Source organism: Sesamum indicum, linkage group LG1, assembly GCF_000512975.1.
Source record: "Sesamum indicum cultivar Zhongzhi No. 13 linkage group LG1, S_indicum_v1.0, whole genome shotgun sequence".
In the NCBI taxonomy this organism is placed as follows: Eukaryota; Viridiplantae; Streptophyta; class Magnoliopsida; order Lamiales; family Pedaliaceae; genus Sesamum; species Sesamum indicum.
In genome coordinates, this window is record NC_026145.1 from 8,632,484 (window position 1) to 8,653,467 (window position 20,984).

General features: G+C 33.4%; 3 protein-coding genes across 9 annotated transcripts in view; 2 read left to right on the plus strand and 1 right to left on the minus strand.

Moving 5' to 3' along the window:
* LOC105159321 (phosphomevalonate kinase, peroxisomal) overlaps positions 1–5,173 on the minus strand; it is a 6,649-nt gene extending 1,476 nt beyond the window's left edge. Inside the window, exons 1-9 of the mRNA XM_011076340.2 lie at positions 5,033–5,173; positions 4,551–4,603; positions 4,320–4,470; positions 3,482–3,579; positions 3,194–3,303; positions 3,053–3,105; positions 2,306–2,692; positions 1,471–1,575; positions 260–487 (exon numbers count right to left, since the gene is read on the minus strand). Coding sequence (XP_011074642.1) covers positions 260–487; positions 1,471–1,575; positions 2,306–2,692; positions 3,053–3,105; positions 3,194–3,303; positions 3,482–3,579; positions 4,320–4,470; positions 4,551–4,558 — 1,140 coding nt within the window. The 5' untranslated portion in view covers positions 4,559–4,603; positions 5,033–5,173. The remainder of the gene's footprint in view (positions 1–259; positions 488–1,470; positions 1,576–2,305; positions 2,693–3,052; positions 3,106–3,193; positions 3,304–3,481; positions 3,580–4,319; positions 4,471–4,550; positions 4,604–5,032) is intronic.
* On the plus strand, positions 10,400–15,170 carry LOC105159333 (vacuolar protein sorting-associated protein 25). Of its 5 annotated transcripts, none has more exons than XM_011076360.2 (9): positions 10,400–10,670; positions 11,207–11,357; positions 11,832–11,904; positions 13,189–13,328; positions 13,784–13,837; positions 13,949–14,037; positions 14,117–14,192; positions 14,672–14,732; positions 14,870–15,170. In XM_011076360.2, the coding sequence occupies exons 3-9, from the start codon at positions 11,846–11,848 to the stop codon at positions 14,961–14,963; spliced, it is 573 nt and encodes a 190-aa protein (XP_011074662.1). In that variant the 5' UTR covers positions 10,400–10,670; positions 11,207–11,357; positions 11,832–11,845; the 3' UTR covers positions 14,964–15,170. The 5 variants fall into 5 exon arrangements, with proteins under 5 accessions (XP_011074662.1, XP_011074671.1, XP_011074695.1 ...); XM_011076369.2 differs by having other exon boundaries at positions 11,207–11,326; XM_011076393.2 differs by lacking the exon at positions 14,672–14,732.
* LOC105159361 (protein AE7) lies at positions 16,273–19,695 on the plus strand. Of its 3 annotated transcripts, none has more exons than XM_011076421.2 (6): positions 16,273–16,558; positions 17,494–17,631; positions 18,417–18,522; positions 18,616–18,715; positions 19,020–19,065; positions 19,237–19,695. In XM_011076421.2, exons 2-6 carry the CDS (start codon positions 17,508–17,510, stop codon positions 19,335–19,337), a joined length of 477 nt encoding a protein of 158 aa, XP_011074723.1. In that variant the 5' UTR covers positions 16,273–16,558; positions 17,494–17,507; the 3' UTR covers positions 19,338–19,695. The 3 variants fall into 3 exon arrangements, with proteins under 3 accessions (XP_011074723.1, XP_011074706.1, XP_011074713.1); XM_011076404.2 differs by having other exon boundaries at positions 16,276–16,527; XM_011076411.2 differs by lacking the exon at positions 16,273–16,558 and adding an exon at positions 16,634–16,781.

Below are 20,984 nucleotides of genomic sequence, written 5' to 3' on the forward strand. Positions count from 1 at the left end.
TGCAACTGATAGCAGTATGCCAGTTATGTTTTTAGTTACCAAAAGGGATAATAAAAGCCATACATTACTCAGTTTGCCTAGTCAGCTGATCGAAGGCATTGCTTAAGTCTCAATATGGAATGCACCGAAACAAAATGGCACTGCGGAGGCAGAACTCTCACCATTTACATTCCCACACAACAGGAGTATACCTATAAAAGTTAATTATCATATTCTTTTGCCTCCATAGCATGGCTCTGGGAAAATGGGCATAGTGTACCTTTTCTGATGTATGCATGCTGCAGTTGTTGATGGCACTTCTATACGCATCATAATTTATTTCTGCCAGTTTGCTTAAGGTGTTGAGGTGCATTTCAAGTGCAGAATTTGCTTCTGACAACTTCTTCCATGTTTCGAGAGAGTTCTGAGGGTCAGACTTTTGCCACTTCTTTACAGCACCAACCATTGATGGTGTTGATGATCCCCCAGTTCCAGGTTCTCCAAGTAACTGCATGTGCATCATAATTGATGTGAGCAACTTTAAGAGAGAGCATGCAGTACATAGAAAGAAATAGTTGAAAAACCATTATGTGCAGCTCCCCCTTTTCTAAGTGTATATGGATCACCATAAAATGAATTATAATATTCTTTACTTTTTGGGGGGATATTTCCTTTTCCCCCTCCTTTTGTTTACCTTTCCTGAGGTGGTTAGGAGGGCTATCTGTATCATTTAAAGCAGGAAAAGGAAGCATTTGGGATTGTAAATGATCATATGGGATAGTTAGGAACCCAGTTCTGGAAAAATATGGAGCTGATTACACTTCTTAACAGTTTAGTTAGTAAACTTTCACTTCCAAGCTCTATCACTTATGAATCACTTCCAACCTGACCGTTGGGCAGAGTAACTGATTAAGCAAAATGGATTCAATTAAGCTTACTAACTTGGCTAAGCCCAAGGATGCAACAGGAGTAAGTTCAATTATGTCTCGAGCTTTAGATACCATAGTGACAGACAGAGGGAGGAAGATTTCAGCTAACCCAAGGGATGAGACACCATAGCGGCACCTATTTAAGGAAAACAATGAAGCTTTCAATGTTGTTGTCGTTGGCTGTCTTAACATGTGATCATGAGAAGAGTCAGCAATGCAGATGGTGCAATTGGAGAATTGACCTTTAGACAGTTAAGGAAAACAAGATATATAGTCTTAATTAGAATTATCGGAATTGCAAAACAATTTTAACTTGCAATAGCCAGATAATGTCATCAGAGTCCATGTATGGAACTCTAATATTCAAGTTTTTTCTACCAAGTAGTAGGCAAGAAAGTCTAGAGGACAACAGGAAGATAAACTTCTCACTGTATGTTTTCCACACGGAAATAGCTTCAAATAAGACAACCAAGTAGCACGAAAGTGAGGGCTAGGCTGGGTTCGCTGAAACATAAACAGGTGGAGAAATAGCATTATATGACACAATTTTTCTGGAACTTACTAATGTCATCATTGGAGGCAATGAAAATTTAGTCCTCTCGTGATCCCAGTTGGCTTTTAGCACATCACCTATGGCCTCTTCGATTGATGTCCCTTGAACAGAATCCTGATAAAAAACACCCTATTTTAGCAATTATCTTAAGGCAAATCAGCAAGCTAGGAAAGTATGCATATTCCGAGCAAAATTCTACATTTGTATAAAATCCTTTTGTTAAATTCAACAAATATCAGTTACTTCCTGTGAGGATTTCATTTGAGAAACATATCAGAACTATTTACAAGTATTTACACACTTATAGAACAGTAGCTAATAAGCCTGAATGAGAATCAGAAACTATTGAATTGAATTCAGTCATGCGGATGGCATATCTCAGAGGATGACTACACATTTTCACTAGTCTTCCTTGTTGAGTTTCTAATGAGCTGACTATTGTTTGAAGGGGTTCTGACCTGTCCTTCAGAGTTGAGATATGAGACATGTTGCACAAACTAGAGATCTTCTGCTTGTGCAAGAAGATTCAAGAGGAATTTCTCTCATATTTGTTTAATAGAAACAATAATTTTGCAAGCATAGAGGCAATATTTAGGCCTTTGTCAAAGAAGCACAAAGAATGATATTATCATTAGTCTTTTCAATATCACTGGTATTGCACAACTTAACTCCAATGTGCTATTTAACTATGTGGGGTGTGCATAACTCTGCCAGCATTTTCTTTTTCTCGGTCACACATAAGCAGTTATCCATAAAACAAAAAGCTTTGAGGTGAAGAAGCATGCATTTATGCATAAATCCACAGTGTATCAGAATTCTTTGGCAGATCCAGAAAGAAGAATACCTGAGCAGAAGAAAGTACTTCTGGTGAAAATCTGACATACCGCTGACTGCCATAAACAGCAGAACTCACGTCAAAACCACTACCAACTTTACCCTGTGCTATACAATGAGCGGTCTGAGCAATGATATGCACAACATCCAGTTCCTCAGAAACTTTATTGCCTTCAAGATGACCATTGACCACTGAGGGAAGATTGACTACTCCAAGATAATGAAGCAAAGCAGCAACAACTGCAGTTGTCATGGCTGCTGACGAGCCCAATCCAGTTTTTGCAACTTCAGGTTTGTTTTTTGTTCCACTAGATTCTTCCGCATTGAAGGTAATCGAAGTAAAAGGTGGAAGTGAAGCCAATGACTCTGGAGTCAACGACAGACCACGTGCTTCAATCTGCACAAGACAGAACATCACATTCCCATGATAAATTATACAGAACATCACATCACTTATACTGGCAAAAGTACATACATGATAAAAGAAGTTTGTGCAGGAAAACAGAGAGGGACAAAAAACAAATGCATATACATCACCATTGTTTAATACTTCAATTATGTGGAAAAGTTTCTGTTCACATTTCGCACTATTAAAATGCACTTAGATGGAACCCAAGATCTGATTCAAGAATATGTCTAGTCCTAACTTACTGACTCCTCAGAAATGATAATATAATTACAGAAACATCATATTGACAAGGGACCACAAGAAGTCTACTGGTAAAACATCCAGAAGCATACTGCAGAAGCTGATTACCTGATTCCTATATGAATAGAATTCATTGCAGCCTAATATCGTAATATCAAGGCCTGCGTAACTAATCCAGAATATATATTAGATTTTCTGAGGTCAGTAAATGTAAAAAGAAAGACAAAAAAGCTTTGTATCAGACATTACCTAGCAACAGAAGTTTCTGTAACTCCTCTTTCTTAGTTTTGTCAAATCTGGCATGTGTGGCTGCTATAGCATATTGCAATGCATATTCTACAAATGGGTTTCTTGAGTCACTGAAGGTAGCAAAGGGCAGAAATTTGTCCATTAGCAATTAGTTAATCCATGAGGTTTTCTTCATTTGTATTTGATGAGAAGGAATCAGTTTAATCAGAAAGGTTCTATTCATAAGTACATGCAAGATACAAGTACTAATGTTGGTAACAAGAAAAATCAGATGACATGATGGTTCACCTTGAAGATACACACTCTAGCAGCAGATGCTTGATGGACAATTTGTACATAGATTCTCTTGCCATCTGAGGAGAGGTCAGTTTCACATCTGTCCATGCCTGAAATGCAAGAAAGAATTCTGTAAGAAAATAGACCACAGAAACCAACTTTTTGCCTGAGAAGGAAAGGAAGCTTAGTTCACATTGAAGAGAGAACTAATGGCATATGTGACCAATTCAATTCAATATATGCATCCACTTTAGAATCAGGCGTAGTTTATTACACTAAACCACACAGTACCATGCAATAACTTTGACATGCACAAAAATTACATCCAGAGTCCTGCTTAACATGGAAAAGCTTGTTATCCTTAATTCATATGATCAAAGTCTCCTTAAAATACACCACAGCGTTGAAACATCCGGTTCCTCTAAAATATGCTGTTATTTTATAAATAAGCATGCGTTGACATAATAAGCATAAAATAACCAAGAAAATTGAATAATGTATTATTGAACTTCACTTAGTCAACAACTAAAGAACGTATAAAAAAAAAATCCAGACTTTTCAGCATAATCTCAAGTTATCCCTGAACCAACTCAGCCCAAAACAAAGTTGATTGTCCTGTCAGGCTTGGGAAAAGCTTTATAGTAACATGTATGAAAATTCCTGTTCTCATTGTTACAAATGCTTTCCTACGCAGGCGCAACAGAACCGGTCCATTTATTGACTTCATATCAGGAAGAAGTTCCATTAACTTAAAAAGATTCATTATTCAAGCACCCATGCTACAGAGCTAATCAAAGACAAATGACAGAGAAAAAAACTCAATATTCCTCTTTAACAGAGTATCACATACCCATGCCCAACTTTCAGGTTTAGTTTCCTCATAAAGTGGCTTTACAATTGCGTAAAAGCGAGCATTTGTACTCAGTACAATCCCAGCATTGGGCCTCTCCAAAATAAGGTATCCCCCAGTCATCAAAACCTTCCCAGGAGCAGATGCAACCCTATCGATCATCAATCAAGTCATAATCAATATATTCCTCAGGATAAAACAATAACAAACAAGTAGAAGAAGCCAACTCACACTGCCATTTGTTAACAATCGCCAATCTTGTGATACTGGAATGTACTCTATACCTGAGGATAGAAAAGATTGAAATCTCAAAGCACTACCATGATTATGTAATTAATTTTATCTCCCCCCCCCCCCCCCCCCCCAAAAAAAAAATAAACGCTAAACCCAATTGACCTCATGACTAACTTCATTACTTATTCAAGAAAAAAGAAAAGTGAATCCACCCAAGCTTAAAAAAAAAAATATCGGGAGAGAGAGAGAGAGAGAGACGGTGGACTGATTACTTCAGCTGAACCCAATCAACGAGCTTGACAGCGATATATTAAAAAAAAAAAAAAAAAGAAGACGAAATCCCAACAGAAAGAAAAATCAAAAGACCGATCAACGATAGCAAAATCAGAACAATGCATACGAATTTGCCGACGCCGGAATCGTGCACAGGTAACATATGTGTTCATCAATGAAATACAGAGCGAAGAAAAAAGGTTTACCTGGTTGGTAGGTGGGGAGGCTTTGCAGTGCCGAATGCAAATGAAGACCGGGGGGCGGTAACAACTATGAGCTCTATAGCAGTCAGTCAGACTCACATTCACAAATTTTGACATTTTAGTGCTCCTACACTGACTTTCAAACTTGCACGTCCGCACGCCCCATTTCCACTCATATTTATAACATATCATTGCCTTTATTATAACAAGTTAAGATCCTATAACTATATTAATTTTTTCAAAATATTATTTATTAACTTCTAAATTGAAATATTATTGAATAAAAATGTTTCTTTTTTTGCCTTTATTCGCATTTTTTAATTTCATATTTTTAGTGTGGTTTCTTGATCTTATTCATATGAATCTAATTCGTATTATCTATTCCTTATTCAATAATATATTATGTTTTTACAAATTTAAAGAGCGTTCAACTTATTAAAAACATCTTATATATTAAGACGTTTTAAGATTTTAAAAATATCGAATTATATTTTAGAATTAAATAAGCTTTTAATTAAAGAATTTAGATAAAATCAAAGGCGGGCTTATAGGATGTTTGAGTGTTTTAAATCATAAACTCTTTATATTGTAATAATGTCTAAAATTTAACTATTGGAATTTAAAATCATATATATAGATAGTTGCTCTGGTGAGCAAACGTCAATTATATGAAGAATAAAAGTAAAATATATAAATTCGTAAAAAATAATTTTGTCTATCGAATATTAAGATTAAAGAGTTTAATAGATCTCATAGAAAAGATAGTTGATCTTACATTTTTTTTTTAAAAAAAAAAAAAGAGCTTATAAAGTCACGAACATTTTATTTTGAGATTTTATAAGCTTTACGAAAAAATATTTATCAAATAATTTTGTAGAGCTTAATAAAATATTTTAAAGAGCTTATAAGCTCAACCAGTTGCCTACTTAATCTTGTGTATACATTATTATTTAATATTCAAAAATTAAGTAATAAGAGAATCTCTGAATAATTTAATTTTTATACACAAATTCAATTTATAAAAAAAAAATAGTGCTTTATTTGTCGGTAATATTTTTACTCTTAATACTTATTTACTTTTGTAAATCTTAGGTTATTTTTGTATAAATTTATTTTAAAGAAATATATTTCATTTTTGTTAGTATATAACTGAAATTTATAGTGTTTTACATTAATATTAATTATACATATTATTTTTTTTTGGTATCTTTTTATTTCTAATATTTTAAAATTTATTGATGTACTAATTGTATATTATTTTTAAGAAGAAATCATGTAAAAAGATAAAATTATAATAAAAAGGAAACTATTTAGAAGTTCTAATTCCTCTTAACTATTTGGATGTATTTTTCATGGTCTAAGTGATTTAGAGGTATTACAATTATTAAATTATCATCTTTTTATAAAATTAATTATTATTTTATAACTGCTAAGTTATCATTAAAAATTTACTTAAATAATTAAGGATATGACTGTCTTTTTACAATGGGAAATAATAACCAAAAGAATTCATACTTTTATATATATAGGTATATATTAAAAGGGTTAAATGCATTTTGTATGATACAGCAATATTGTATGATAGGCTTAAAAAGAATCCATTAGAATGAACTGATGAACATACAAAAGCAGTTAGATTAATTAAACAAAAGGTAAAATTATTACCATGTCTAACTTTTGCTAATCCAAATTGGGAGAAATTTATTGAAACAGATGCCTCTGATATTGGATTTGGAGGAATACTAAAACAAATTGACGAGAATAAGCAAGAATACTTAGTTAGATTCTATACGGGGAAATGGAAAGCAGCCCAAAGAAATTATGCTACGGTTGCTAAAGAAGTTCTTGCTATTGTTAAATGTGTATTAAAATTTCAAGATAATTTACTTAATCAAGAATTTTTCATTAGGACAGATTGTTCTGCTGCTAAATTTATATTTAATAAATATTTTAAACATGATATTTCTAAACAAATGTTCGCTAGATGGCAATCACATCTTGCCCCCATTTAATTTTTCTATTGAACATATTAAAGGAGAGACAAATAGTCTCCCTGATTTCCTATCAAGAGAATATATTGATGGAAATGAATCGGGATGAATTTGAAAATGAAATGTTTAGAGGAATGAATATTTCTTGAAAAATTCCAAATGGTTGGATACAAGAATTAGTCATAGGAGAAAGATTTTTTATGAATGGAGTCTATTGGCCTATTTACCAATGGAAATTTTGGGATGAACCAATTGAATATAAGACAAGATTAAAAAGAACTCAAAAAATAATCAGAAAGCGAATCGATAAAGTCAAGGAAGTAATTTCTGACATTCTCATACAATTTTCAAATGCAAATGTCACTGCAGAAAATCGTATTAAAATACTTTGGATAGCGAATTTGCTATACCATCAGCAAATTACTGGTCTTTATGCTGGCTAATGAATCATCTTTATCTTTCAGGAATGCTCCCCCAACGGGGAAGAGGAAGAAATTCCTCCTCTAATCAGAGAGGAGGTAGGTTTCGGCAGGTGATATAGTCAGACATGGGAATAGGACCTTAGTAAGGGAAAATATTTCCAGAACTGGAAAATTTAATAACATTCCTGAAGAAGAAAATGAACTCTTCAAACAGTTTCTTGAATTTAAAAAGGAACATAAAAAATTAACAACTGATGAATCATCAACATCTTATGCAAAAATGGTGCAAGAAGATAAAGATAAATTAATTAATTACAAATTTAGTGAACACCACGAGATAATTATACTTCTTAAAAATGAGGATTTTGAGGTGGGAAAATGATCCATGGTATCTAATGAAAGGTACCTTAATGTTGCATCTTTTTCAGCAAAGTCATACAAACCTAGAGCACATTATGAATGTATCATTAAGGTAACTCAAAGTGTTGAAATTAATCACACATTCTCTAGCAATGGGAAGGAATTTAGTTATTCCAAAGCAGTAATTAAAAAGTTTATCGCTGCTGTAAAATGAAAAATTAACCCATTAGGGGAAAAAGAATACTTTCACCCAAAATAAAAAAATACAATAAAGTTTAATTACTGGGACTATGTTGAAGCATTTAATAAAGCTTTTCTTTATGAAAATTATAAAAGAAAACATACATGATTTTTTAAAATTTGCCCACTGGTTTTCCAATAAGAAATACCAAATTGGGTATTCCTATGGTGGGCAAGTTTTGGTCCATCAATTTCTATTCTTCCTCAAATCTTCCAGTAATATTATAATGAATGGCTAAATTATTCGCCAAAAATAATCCAAGTGGAGAAATCAAGAAAATGGATTGAGGGAATGACTTCTCTTTATTTCTTTATACAATTCTCTATTTTATGGATCTGGAAGTGGCTACCAGAAATAGGAATTACCCTACAGGAGATCCCATGCATAAAAAGGAGGTATTGTTCAAAATTTTGAACAAGTTGATGCAAATTGACCCCGAGACCAAGAAATACTATGATCAAGAAATCATCAATGAGATGGAAGAAAAAATGCAAGAATATAAAGTTCTTGCAGAAAAAGAAGAAAATCAGGCATCCGATCCTTTTGAACATATCTCCCAAAGAATTCTGAATAAGAAAGGGATAATCACGAAAGATCAAATGATTGACGAATACCTCAAACAAATGCAAAATGATCTAAAAAAGAATCTTTCGGGAATTGCTTCTCCCATGGAGACTTCAAGCAAAAATGGAGAAAATAAATTTTCTTGTCTTGCTGGAGAATCTCAGAATCCATTGGAAGAATTTTCTCAAGAAGAATTTCTTGATAATTTATTTAAAGGAATTCGGGAGACATTAAAATGAAAATAAAAAAAATGGACATTTTAGAATCATGTGAAGACAAAGAAATCCTCAAACAATCGGGATCAGAATCAGAAGAAAGCAGCTTCTCCAAACTAATGAAAAAATAGGGTGACAACAGAGCAAGTCAACAAAATTGACCAAATGACACGTGTCAACAATGAAGCGACACTTGGAAGATGAAGGTCATGCAGACGTGAAAAAATGGTTTCAAGTCCGGACCACCTGGTTATACATATAACCCCTTCCCCCCTTTTTTTCGGAGAGCCCTCGGAAGCCTTCATGTATTGAAGCAGAGGCACTTGTACTTGTAATTTCTTTCTCCTTCCTTAGTTTATATAAAAGTTTCATTTGGCCTAATAAGAGATACATGCTACCTGTAAGTTCTCTTACTTAATTTTCTGCATTTGTTACTTCTATCCTTGCTTCTGTTTTGTTTAGCCTAATGTAAGGCTAAATTGCTGTTGCTGAATTATTCAACTATAATAGAGATAGCATGGCTATATAGATATGTATATATTTATATATTAAAAAAAATAGTATTTTTCATTATTGATAAAAATAAGGAGAAGTTGAAAAACATAAAGATAAGATATTATGGGTCGTCGATTTAAATTATGAGTATGAACAAGGTCGGTCTTGCCATTACTGCCTGATTTTGCCGTTCTTTGGCGTTGTTTTTGGGCTTTAGTGTGGTATCTTTTAACCAAAATTCATACATATTAGTTTAAATTGACGTAAAAGGTTCCCAATTTAGTCTTCCCTTATGTTATTCGATTCTCTTTATATTTATCATAATAAAAAATATTCTTTTGATGCATTCCGCCTGCATGGTCGGTTTTTCCTACCGCCTACATAGTCGGATTTATCTTTTTACTTTTATGCATTCCGCCTAAATGGTCGATTTTTCATACCTCCTCATGACTAGATATAACTTTGCTTTTGATTTATTCCTCATAATAATAATAATAGTAGTAGTAGTAGTAATAGTAATAATAATAATAATACTAGTAGTAGTAGTAATAGTAATAATAATAATAATACCAGTAGTAGTAGTAATAATAATAATAATAATAATAAGAAGAAGAAGAAGAAGAAGAAGAAGAAGAAGAATACAAAAAGTCAAAAATAAAAACCCAACTATGTTTGGTTTCAATTTTGCTTTATCTTCGAAATGGGCCAAAACATGGACAATGTTTGCCTTGATTTGTTTTGGAAGTTTTGGTGGTGTTTTGAGATGTTTTGAAACAGTGTCTCTTTTGTTTTTTTTCAAAATAAATCTACACCTACAAATAAAAAAATTATATTCATACAAACATATATATAAATATATATAAAACAGACATGATTTGACAATGAATAGTAATTTTTGTCTCCTACTAAACAACATCAAACATATCATACTTATTTTATATTGTCTCCAAAAACAAATCCAAACATACACACTATCTCTAACACATACTTATTTATCTTTGTTTTTCTCTCTTTATCTCCACAAAGTATATCAAAACAAGTTAAAAATGAAACCAAACATAATGCATCTCTTTCTTCTCGTTTCTTCTTCCTTTTTCTTTCTCTCTTTTTGTTTCTTCTCCATTCTTTCTCAATTCTTCACCAAATCCATCTCTTAGAACCCTAAACCCAAACTCACGGCAACAAGGACGGTAGGTCGGCAACGAGGACGGCGACGAGCACGACAACGAGTACGGCTTCCATCTTTCTCCTCTCATTTCTTCCCCAAACCCATCTCTTAGAACCCTAACCCTAAACTCACGGCAACAAGGACGGTAAATCAGCAACAAGAACGGCGACGAGTACGACTTCCAGGTAATCCTTATTTCTTTGTTGTATTTTACTTATTCTTCTTTTTCTTGGGTTTGGGTGTGTTTTTAGCATCTTGTTTAATTTTTTTTCTTGGGTTTGGGTGTTTTTTTCAGGGGACAATGATTTGTTTATTTCTTGTTGTTGTTTGCTTTTGTAAAAGAGTTGTAATGTTGAATGGAAGACCATTATCGATTAGCAAAATTTCTGAAAAATTTTGTATGTAATGTTGTAAAATTTCTCTCCTTCCCACCTCCATTCTGCTGCAATTTCTGGAACAAACGCGAGCTCGACAGCTCAAGCTCAAGCTCGAAAATACTGTATCGAGCTCGACTCGTTGCCAGGCCTAATTCATCCACATCAAACTTGGAATGATTTCCAAATGATAAATAGAAAATCCAAAGTTTAAAACAATTATTTAAATATATTCTCATCCCAAAAAAAGATCGGAAATATTTTTAGACATTTTCTAAAAGCATTTTGAGAATTATATACACCGAAACGGCGCCTAATTGACTGGTTATATTTATGTATGGGATTAGGGAATTGAACTCATCGCACTTCAAAAATTTGGAAACTTTTGACCCACACAGTAATCGAATCTCCCCAACTCCGCCCACCAATCCCCTATCTTGCGCCAAATTATCACGAACAATTCCCAGGTTTGTTGGGAAGTTTCAGGGCTGATATCCCGTGAGTTGAATTTAATTAAGTTTTTACTTTTATTCTTCAAATTGCTTTAGTCTCGAACCTAATCAGCCATGGCGACCATATATATATATATGTGTGTGTGTGTGTGTGTATGTTTACTCTATATCTATGTATGTCTATGTATGTATGTATGTATGTATGTATGTATGCATCTTTGTAGATAGAAATACTAAAATCTGGACTTGCATTTGCTTCTGAGTGTGTATGTTTTAAAATTTAACTTATAGGTATTACTGGTATTTCTTAATCTTTGTAAGGATCAATTTTTATTACACTGGGAGTTGTCGTATATTTTCTTTTGATGTTGAAGTTTTATAAAAATTATGGAAAATTGATTTGTACGTGGCTGAGACTGCGTTTAAATATCATGTTTTGAGGTGGAATTTGTTTTTCTTTGTTGATTCTGAGAACCTCTTTTTTTGTTTCGGTTTCCGCACTTTGATATTCAATCGCAAGGGAGAAGAGAGGATATGCAGACGTTGGGTGAATTCAAGCTGCCCCATTTCTTTAATTACCCTCCCTATTTCACGTAAATTTCTTGCTCTTCTTCTTCATCTTTTTTTTCCCTCGTTTTTTTTGTGTTTGTAATTCGTTAATATGATTTCTGTATGGTGTATGTGGCGAATACCTGTGGCTTTTTTTCTTTTTTGGCGTTTTGTTCTATCAGAATGAACATGATTGTGGTTAAATTTTAAACTGCATGAGCTGTAGCTCTTTTTCTTACCTCGTTGTTGTATACTCTTCAGAAATGGAAATGGAATTTCCTGTTCAACTTTAGTTGGGGTTTTAAGTATTGATCAAGTAATGCAATATGGGTCTTCTTTTGGGGACAAAGAGGAAAGTGTTGAATTTTATAAAAGAAAATGATTTTTATTGTCTGGAAAAAGAGCAACTGAAGTGAGTTATTGTTGATTCCTTGGTGGAATTGCAAGGATAAGTTTCTTTTCTAATTCGTCGTTGATTATTTTGAGCTATATTAACTGAGTGAACATATTTTTCCTTGCTTTGAGCTGCTTTTGTGGTAAATATTCTCTAACAATGTGAGAATAGTGTGGTTGCCTTTGGTCTTTCTTTACTGGATCAGATCCATTTTGACATGCTTAGAGATGTGGAAATCTTAATTTGAACTGGTTGTTATTCATTTGGGTTTCTTTGTCTTGTGTAGCCATGTAATGCAGCCTTGTTTCATTCTGATATATGTATGGTGCAGTTTTAATAGTTAAATAGACTTGGTTAAAATTCTCATTGGTGTTTACATTTTATGGAAGAGGTGTGATTGGCAACAAGATTTCCATAAGGAAAAATCTCGGGATGCTGGACTCTTTAGCACCATAACCATGAGAAATCATCTTTCTTTATATCTTTTGCTTCTTATTTTTTCCTAATTACATCAGTAAGATCCGACCTAATCCAATATTCTGCAACACCCTCAAGAAAATGCTGAATTTTTAAAGTCATTTGAACGCCTGTCATAGTTTGAGTGTTTGGATTACAGAAAGTTCCTTTGATATTGAACCATGATGCTTTAAGGGAAGTCTAGGATCCAGAATTGTTCTCATGACCTATTGGAGCAAACACAGAACTCCTATTGTGGGAAGAAGGTCTTCATCCACAGGTTTATCCAGTCTCCCGTAGGATGTTTAAAGTGAACTTTTCTGAAATCTTTTCCCTTCCTATGGAGATTGGCGTTGAGCATGAATAATATGATTGCAGAAAGTAGCTCAGCATGTTTGATTTCGTTTATGCTTTCATAGGACATCTTCAAAGGAGAATCTTTGTTTGTTGGCACACTAATGTTTTCCAATTCCTGTAGTTTGCAGCCAGTAAGAGATACTAGGGAAAAGCAGATACAACTCTGGAAGGAGCTGATACTTGATTACTGTCGGACTCAAAAGATCTTTGTAGTTGGGCTTGATGAAGACTTCCCATTGTTTAGCAATCCAGTGATTGAAAGTATGCATTGGGTTTCGAGTTTCTATTTCTTGATTGCCGTACAGATATTTGTTGCCTTTGCTAAAAGAAAGACAGAAAAATAGATGAAAAGAATGTGAACAATGAAAAATAAAAATTCGGAGTTGTTTGTTACTTCTCGTTGAACTAGTGTTAATGTCCTGAGTTGCTTGTTTCTCAAACAGAAATCTGTCATATTTTACATGAAATGCAGTTAGAAAGCAGCTTTTTTTAAGATACTTATTGAATTTTGTTATTTTCTTTCCCCTGTATTGCCAAGTGAGAAATTGAAAAATCTAGTGATAATGTGTTGGAGGTTTCAGTTTGTTCTTTTCTTTTTTATGTTCATTTTCCCTACTACTTTTTGTTTTTTCTTTTTGAGTTTCATTTTCCTTCTATCAAATGTTTGTTTGTGGTATTCAACCCAGATGATATCTTACTTAGTCTTGATCGTGTAGGATCTCTAAGTCATGAAGCTAGGGAGGCATTTCTCTCGGCCTTAGTTGCGGAAGGTTTGTCTCCATTGTGCTAGTTTAGTATTTGACAGAACCTAGTTGAGAAATAAGGTTGATGTTTTATACTCAACCATTTGGTTGCTTACCAGATTAAGTTCAACTTGACAGGACGTGCAGAATGGTTGGATAAAAGTCATAAAAAGATCCTAATCCTTTGGCATAGCATAAAAGATTGGGCTGACTTGATAATAAGCTTTGTGAGTGTTCCTTTATTTTGTGCTGCTGCTGATTATCTCAGTTTTTGCTGATGCGTGATTTCTGGTTATCTTTCATCAGGTTAAGGATAATGGACTTGAGGATGGTGTTATGACGGTTGAGGAAATACGTTCGGGGGTCGAGTCTCGAGGGACAGGTAAACTTTGGTCTTGAGAGTTGCTTATCTCAAAATTTCCTTTTGAGGAATTCTGTTGGTCCAATTGGGTCGTATGGCATTTACCTGTAGTACAATGGGGAGACCTCCATTATGTCTGTTTGGCATGACTAATTTTGAAAATTTGGCGGTTAAAAGTGATATAAATACGTTTATTTCCTCTTCCTGGAACCTACTTAAAGCATATATCTCTTGTTGATGAAGTGAATTGTGCGATGGATAATATCCTCTACTTCCAACCAATCATGGGTTTCACTTAAATCCCTAATCACGAAACTTTCTAAAAATACAGAGCAATTGTAAAAGGCATGATAAATTTCAAGCTTTCTATCCTGATTGACATTTCACTCACTAGCATGGCCAATAGCAGGTACCACATTGTGTATTATTACTCTTATACATTCTGGTCTTTTTGCGACCTTTATATTAACCTAGCAGCTTGTCTTGCATGCTTGGGATAGCTGGTCAGATGAATCAATCAATGTTTGAAGTGATAACGCGTGGAATATTACCACACCACTTGTATGGGATTCTTTCATCATACATGTTCAAATGACCTTCTTTTCGCGCTCTGTTTGAGCTGAACATTGCTTTAGTTTTCGCGTCATATAACAACTAGCTGCTGCTCTTCCTCTCACATTTTTTTTGACCGTAAACAGAGCTTCACGGAATGGACCGTACTATTCTAATGCGAGCCCTCAAACACCTGGAACACAGAGGGAAGCTTGCACTCTTCAAAGGAACTTCAGCTGACGATGAAGGCGTAAAATTTTCCATATAGATTATGTAGTTTCTTCATCAAAGATCCAGCTTTAAAACATATCTGTAGCAACTTCTTTTTACGTGTGTGGACATCCATATCTATGTGAATTCCAAAGATTTGGTCTGTATACAACAGTTGTCTCATGTTCACAACTATCCTATTGTAATTTCGTCTCTAGTATTATTAAATTGTTGATGGAAGGCACAAGTAGGGGTGTCAGATGAGTCGAGCCGGCTCGACTTTGAGCTCGACTCGAGCTCATTGGAGGTTGTTCACTAGCTTGCGAGTAAATTATAATATTTTTTATAATTAAAGTTATTATTTAATATGATATACAGAACTTATGTTATATTTTAATATATATTTGTATTATTTTAACATTTTTTAAATTGACAAGTAATTGACTTATGATTTTTTATTATTTATAAATTTATGTCAAAATTTAGTAATTCCTATGAATTAATCTAAAATTCATAATAATAATAATAACAACAATAATAATAATGATGATGATGATGATGGTTGAACAATTCTAATTATTATTTTATTATATATAATGAGATTAAAAAGTTTAATTAATAATTACTATATCTTAAAATTCGAGCATTTGATTCATACGAAATTTAAATATATATAAGACTGTGTCCATTAGATCATATCAGACAGTATGATTTAAAATCACATGGCTTAATTCAACGATACACAGTCTTGAATGATTATATTTATGTTTCGAGTACGATATCTCGACATCCGTATATTCAATAAGTTTATAACTTTACCAAATGTATTTTTTTTTGTAAGTTTTATCATATCTAATGGTTTGATCTGAATTTTAATGGCCCGATTAACCCATGTTGTTCAACAATGTAAGATGATAGTTACATCAATGGTATACTAATATTTATAAATATATACATTTTGCAGGTTGTGAACATATATTAATTTCAACTATATCTATGTAAAAATTTTATGATTCGATCTCATAATTTAAAATAATAATACTAACAATAATAATAATACTAATACTAATAATAATAATATAATAACAATAATCACGTCCGCATGGCCTTCATCTGTCAAGTATCATTTCATTCTCGACACGTGTCATTTGGTCAATTCCATTGACTTGCTCTGCTGGCACTTTATTTTTTGAGAAGCTATTCCTTCTGATTCAGATCCGACTGCTTAATAATAATAATATAATAATAATAATAATAATAATACAAAAAATCAAAAATAAAAAACTCATATCTTTCTCTCTCTTTGTCGTTTCTTCTTCCTCCTTTCTCTCTTTGTATTTCTTCTCATCCCAAAAGAAGACCGGAAATATTTTTTTCTTTACCTTTTTTCTAGACATTTTCTAAAAAGCATTTTGAGAATTATATACACCGAAAGGGCGCCTAATTGACTGCTTATATTTATGTATGGGATTAGGGAATTGAACTCATTGCACTTCAAAAAATTGGAAACTTTTGACCCACACAGTAATCGAATCTCCAGAACTCCGCCCGCCAATCCCCTATCTCGCGCCAAATTATCACGAACAATTCCCAGGTTTGTTTGGAAGTTTCAGGGTTGATATCCCGTGAGTTGAATTTAATTAAGTTTTTACTTTTATTCTTCAAATTGCTTCAGTCTCGAACCTAATCAACCGTGGCGTCCGTATATATATCTATATATATGTGCGTGTGTGTGTATTTTTACTCTATATCTATGTATGTATGTATGTATCTTTGTAGATACGAATACTAAAATCTGGACTTGGGTTTGCTTCTGAGTGTGTGTATGTTTGAAGATTCAACTTATAGGTATTACTGGTATTTCTTAATGTTTGTAAGGAGCAACTTTTATTACTCTTGGAGTTGTCGTGTATTTTCTTTTGATGTTGAAGTTTTATAAAAATGGAAAATTGAATTCTACGTTGCTGAGACTATGTTTAAATATCATGTTTTGAGGTGGAATTTGTTTTTTCTTTGTTCCCTGACTTATCAACTATAAGAAAGTTGGAAATCAAACTGGGATGGGATTTTAAGGAGGTGAACTGATTAGTTTTCCCTACTTTTTGTTTGATGCTGTATAAATGAAGTTACCCAAGTAGAAATTCAGAGAGGGAGTGTGCGGATATAGTGTAGGATGTCAGACAGGTGGTGATTGCTAAATCAAGATAACTTGATGAAGTTTCGGAGCTTTATAAGAATTAAATTTTGTTTTTCTTTTGGTGAATATCTATAGTTCCAATGGAGTACATAGGTCATAGCTTGGCCGTTGCCAATTTGAGGGTTGAGGGACTAGATCTTGCTACAGTCTAAGCAACGTCTTGCTGTATAATGTTTTATAGTAGTTGGTTTGTTCGAGTTGCAGTGTCCACTTGTTACATGTTTGTTGATGTGCATATGATGAAAGCGACATATAGTTCACCTCTGTTTCTACATAACTTTCACGACCTGCTTACATTTTTATTTAGTGAAGCCTTTTTGTAATGTTTATTCATTTTGTCTAGTACTATTGCCTTATGTTCAGGTGCAGCAGCTACCATGGTCTCAGGATTAATAAATGCTAACCCTGTTGTGTATGAGAAAAAGGAGCGCCGATCTAGAAGCACACCAACTCATGTGGACGAATATGCAGTTGAGCTGATTGACCAACTAGAGATATTTGATATCCTTATATATGTTTTAACTCCCCTTCTCATCGACTGATTAGCTTTATTTGCAATATAAATGCTTTCCAAAATATAGCGGGATTGTAGGGCACCTTTCGTGTTGCATATGGATTTTGATGGTGGCAAAAACTCTTTACGATGAACTATATGTTGCACACTATATCTGCCGAGTAGCTCTCTAAGCAGTTCCTTAATGACATTCTTTTCCATGATACTACTGATATCATCTTAATCACTCTTAGTTTATTTTGCATGCTTTTGGGTGAATGGAGAAAGCCGTTTAAGGAATGGAGATGGCTATAATACTGAAATTATCTTTAGGGAGAATGATGTGTTAGAAGATATATAACTGCCTTGAAGAGAAAGAGAAGAAATTGGTTTAGGAACTGTTGCCACTTCTCTTTTCCAGACAAGAGTTACTATGATACTCTTGCTGCACATTGTTCATGTCTTTTCGCAGATACTCTTGCCTGCTATTATTTTGTGAGTTCCAGGCTGCTCTTTGTCTTTTGATTTTGTGACTCTCATGTCATGCTATGTTCTTTACTATGTCTTCTTAGCCACCAGTCAGTTTTAGTTTTTATATACAATTCATGTTAGTAAAAGCGTTGTATATTTCTTGAATAATTGAAAACTATCAACCGAGAGAAAGAAGAGAAGAAAATATATTGCATTCTGTTGGCACTAGGAGTGGAACAGTTTTTAGGTGAACAATAACACAGCATAAATTAGATTGGAGAACAACATGGGTACAAAAGTTTGTTCTTCTTAATGTTCACACATCATATTAGAGACATAAAAGATCCGGAGCACCCTTATTCCTTGGAAGAGCTGAAAGTTATAAGCGAAGATGCGATTGAGGTGGATGACAAGCGTAGCTATGTGAGGTAGAAAAATCTCGCTGTTCTATGTATTTTGCTCCATTTATATGTGGATGCTTATTTTTCTTCTCACAACTTATTTGAAATGATCTCTTTCAGGGTCACATTCACTCCGACTGTAGAGCATTGCAGTATGGCCACAGTGATTGGCTTATGCTTGCGGGTCAAACTCATGCGATCTTTGCCCCCTCGGTACAAAGTATGCATCCACAAACTGACCTTGTGATATATCTTATACTCTGTACTGGCGAGTGCTAGCAACTTAATGCAATTATACTATTCAGCAAGTCTTGAATTTTTGTGTCCATTTGTGTGCAAAGAAAGATGGTGGCGAGTATAGTTTGGTGTGCGAGCTGCTAGCATTTAAAACAACCAGCCTTACTATAATCTTGCATAAATTTAAGCTTTGTTTTGTTGCTTTGCTATGTTCTAAAGATAGTTTGCCATGATTTTCTGCTTCCATTTTTATGGTTCTCAAATAGTGTCACTTTGTTTTTCCCCAGGTGGATATTAGAGTAGCACCTGGTACGCATGCCACTGAAGCTGCAGGTCTCTCTCTCTCTCTCTCTCTCTCGTGTACTTGTGTGTGGTTTCAGTTGTATGAGACCTGTGGTGATCAGTGTGATTTCATTTGTCATTGATGCATGCAAAAGCTGTATCCTATAGTTGCAGGACGTGTTTCTTAATTATTATATGTTTTTTCTTTTCACTTGTTTGCAGTAAATAAACAACTGAATGATAAAGAACGGGTGGCAGCAGCTCTAGAAAATCCAAACCTCGTTGATATGGTCGACGAATGTCTTGCTCCATCTTATGGCTGAAGATGGTCGAGCTTATCTTCCTAAAATCCAAGCAAACAGTCTTCCCTTCATGTTTGATTCTACTCCAGTTTACCTTCTGCCAGCTACATGGTTTGTTGATGTTCTTGATTTTCTTCTCTAGCGTGTTAGTCTTTATTGTCGCTCTTCATGTTCTGAGTATTAACTTTTATCACTTGGATAAGGTTTCTTGTCTAGTTAGGGATTAAATTTGATGGTGAGCCGATTCATGTTTACTTAAGATAGGGAACTTCTATTCCTGTAGACCTTTATTCTCAGTTCTGAACAGCACATATTGATCAAGAATGTTGATGAACCATTACAGAGATACATAATTAATAAGAAATACTAGTTTCATTCACCTGGACTTCAAGTTCTGCCATGGATAAGTATAACACTAGTGCAGACAGGGAAAAGTTAGTTATGGACTTGACGCAGTGTGATAGCCAGCTCTACTGTCCGTCCGTCCTTCCGTATGACTATATGCGGTGTGATCCTTCATCCGATCACGTTATTATTTAGGGTAATTATATTTATAGCCCTTGACCTATAATTTATTTACACAAATAATCTCTATCTTTTAGATAATTATACATACATCTATCAAATGTCAATATTATTTACACAACTACCCCTATTTTTTTGAAAAATTACAAATACACTCCTTTTAAAAATTATTAGTATTATTACACAAATTATTCATATTTTTTGACTGTCAGGAGTAGTTTTTGTAATTATACAAAAAATAGCAATTGTTTGTGTAAATAAATTATAAATTAGGAGGTGTAAATATAATTATCTCTATTATTTATGATGATTGTGTGTAAATTTCATGGCCGTCCTATCTAAATATTAGTGAAAAAAGAAATTTATTGTTAGAAATATTCAAAATTTTCAAAAAATTGCACAACTAATAAAATTTATGGAGTATGATGTTATAATTGTAAACTAGCGTGTCTACTGTAATAGTAGGTGGGATTAGTAAGAACGTTTGCAATTGAGTTGTTTTAATTAATAATAGTTCGTAAATAAAAAAAAAAGAATAAATAAATGAATTCAAGCAACTTAATTATGTATAATTTTTTATTTGATTAATGTAGAATAATATATAAACCCATCTAATCGGATTTCTACACATCCAGACAGTCATTAATACTTTTAATGGTAAAATATTAAATACGTTAATTTAGTTTTGAAAATATGGGTTCAGCTAAAATCAAGATGATATGCATTTTTTTGTCCCATATAATAGAGAAAATTATGCTTTTGGTCCCACAATTTATAAGTATAGCATATTTTGTCTCATAAGATAAAAATTATGCTACATTTGATCAGATTTTATAAAAAATCGTAACATTTTTGATCCAAAATGCTATATTTCAACTTGTGGAACTAAATATGCTAAGTCGATAAATTATTAAACTAAATATAAAACGCGCTCTATTATATGGACCAAAAGAGCAACATACCTATTATTGTCAAACACTCAGCCATATATGGCCCGGATATTTAATCTAATATATGAAAATATTTTTTAAAATTCAAATTAGCCACTATTTGTAATTATATAAGGAAATTTTACCGGTTGGCGTTGGATAAGGAAAATCAATTATATATGTCTGTAATTATATAAAAGAGAAAGGTAAATTT

Bases quoted from the DNA above. Each gene is read 5' to 3' on its own strand.
- LOC105159333 (XM_011076360.2), top strand. From the start codon at position 11,846: ATGCAGACGTTGGGTGAATTCAAGCTGCCCCATTTCTTTAATTACCCT. The intron at 11,905-13,188 runs GTAAATTTCTTG...CAATTCCTGTAG, and splicing joins AATTACCCTCCCTATTTCAC to TTTGCAGCCAGTAAGAGATA. The intron at 14,733-14,869 runs GTATGGGATTCT...GACCGTAAACAG, and splicing joins GGAATATTACCACACCACTT to AGCTTCACGGAATGGACCGT.
- LOC105159361 (XM_011076421.2), top strand. From the start codon at position 17,508: ATGGTCTCAGGATTAATAAATGCTAACCCTGTTGTGTATGAGAAAAAG. The intron at 17,632-18,416 runs ATATCCTTATAT...TAATGTTCACAC, and splicing joins TGACCAACTAGAGATATTTG to ATCATATTAGAGACATAAAA. The intron at 19,066-19,236 runs GTCTCTCTCTCT...ACTTGTTTGCAG, and splicing joins GCATGCCACTGAAGCTGCAG to TAAATAAACAACTGAATGAT.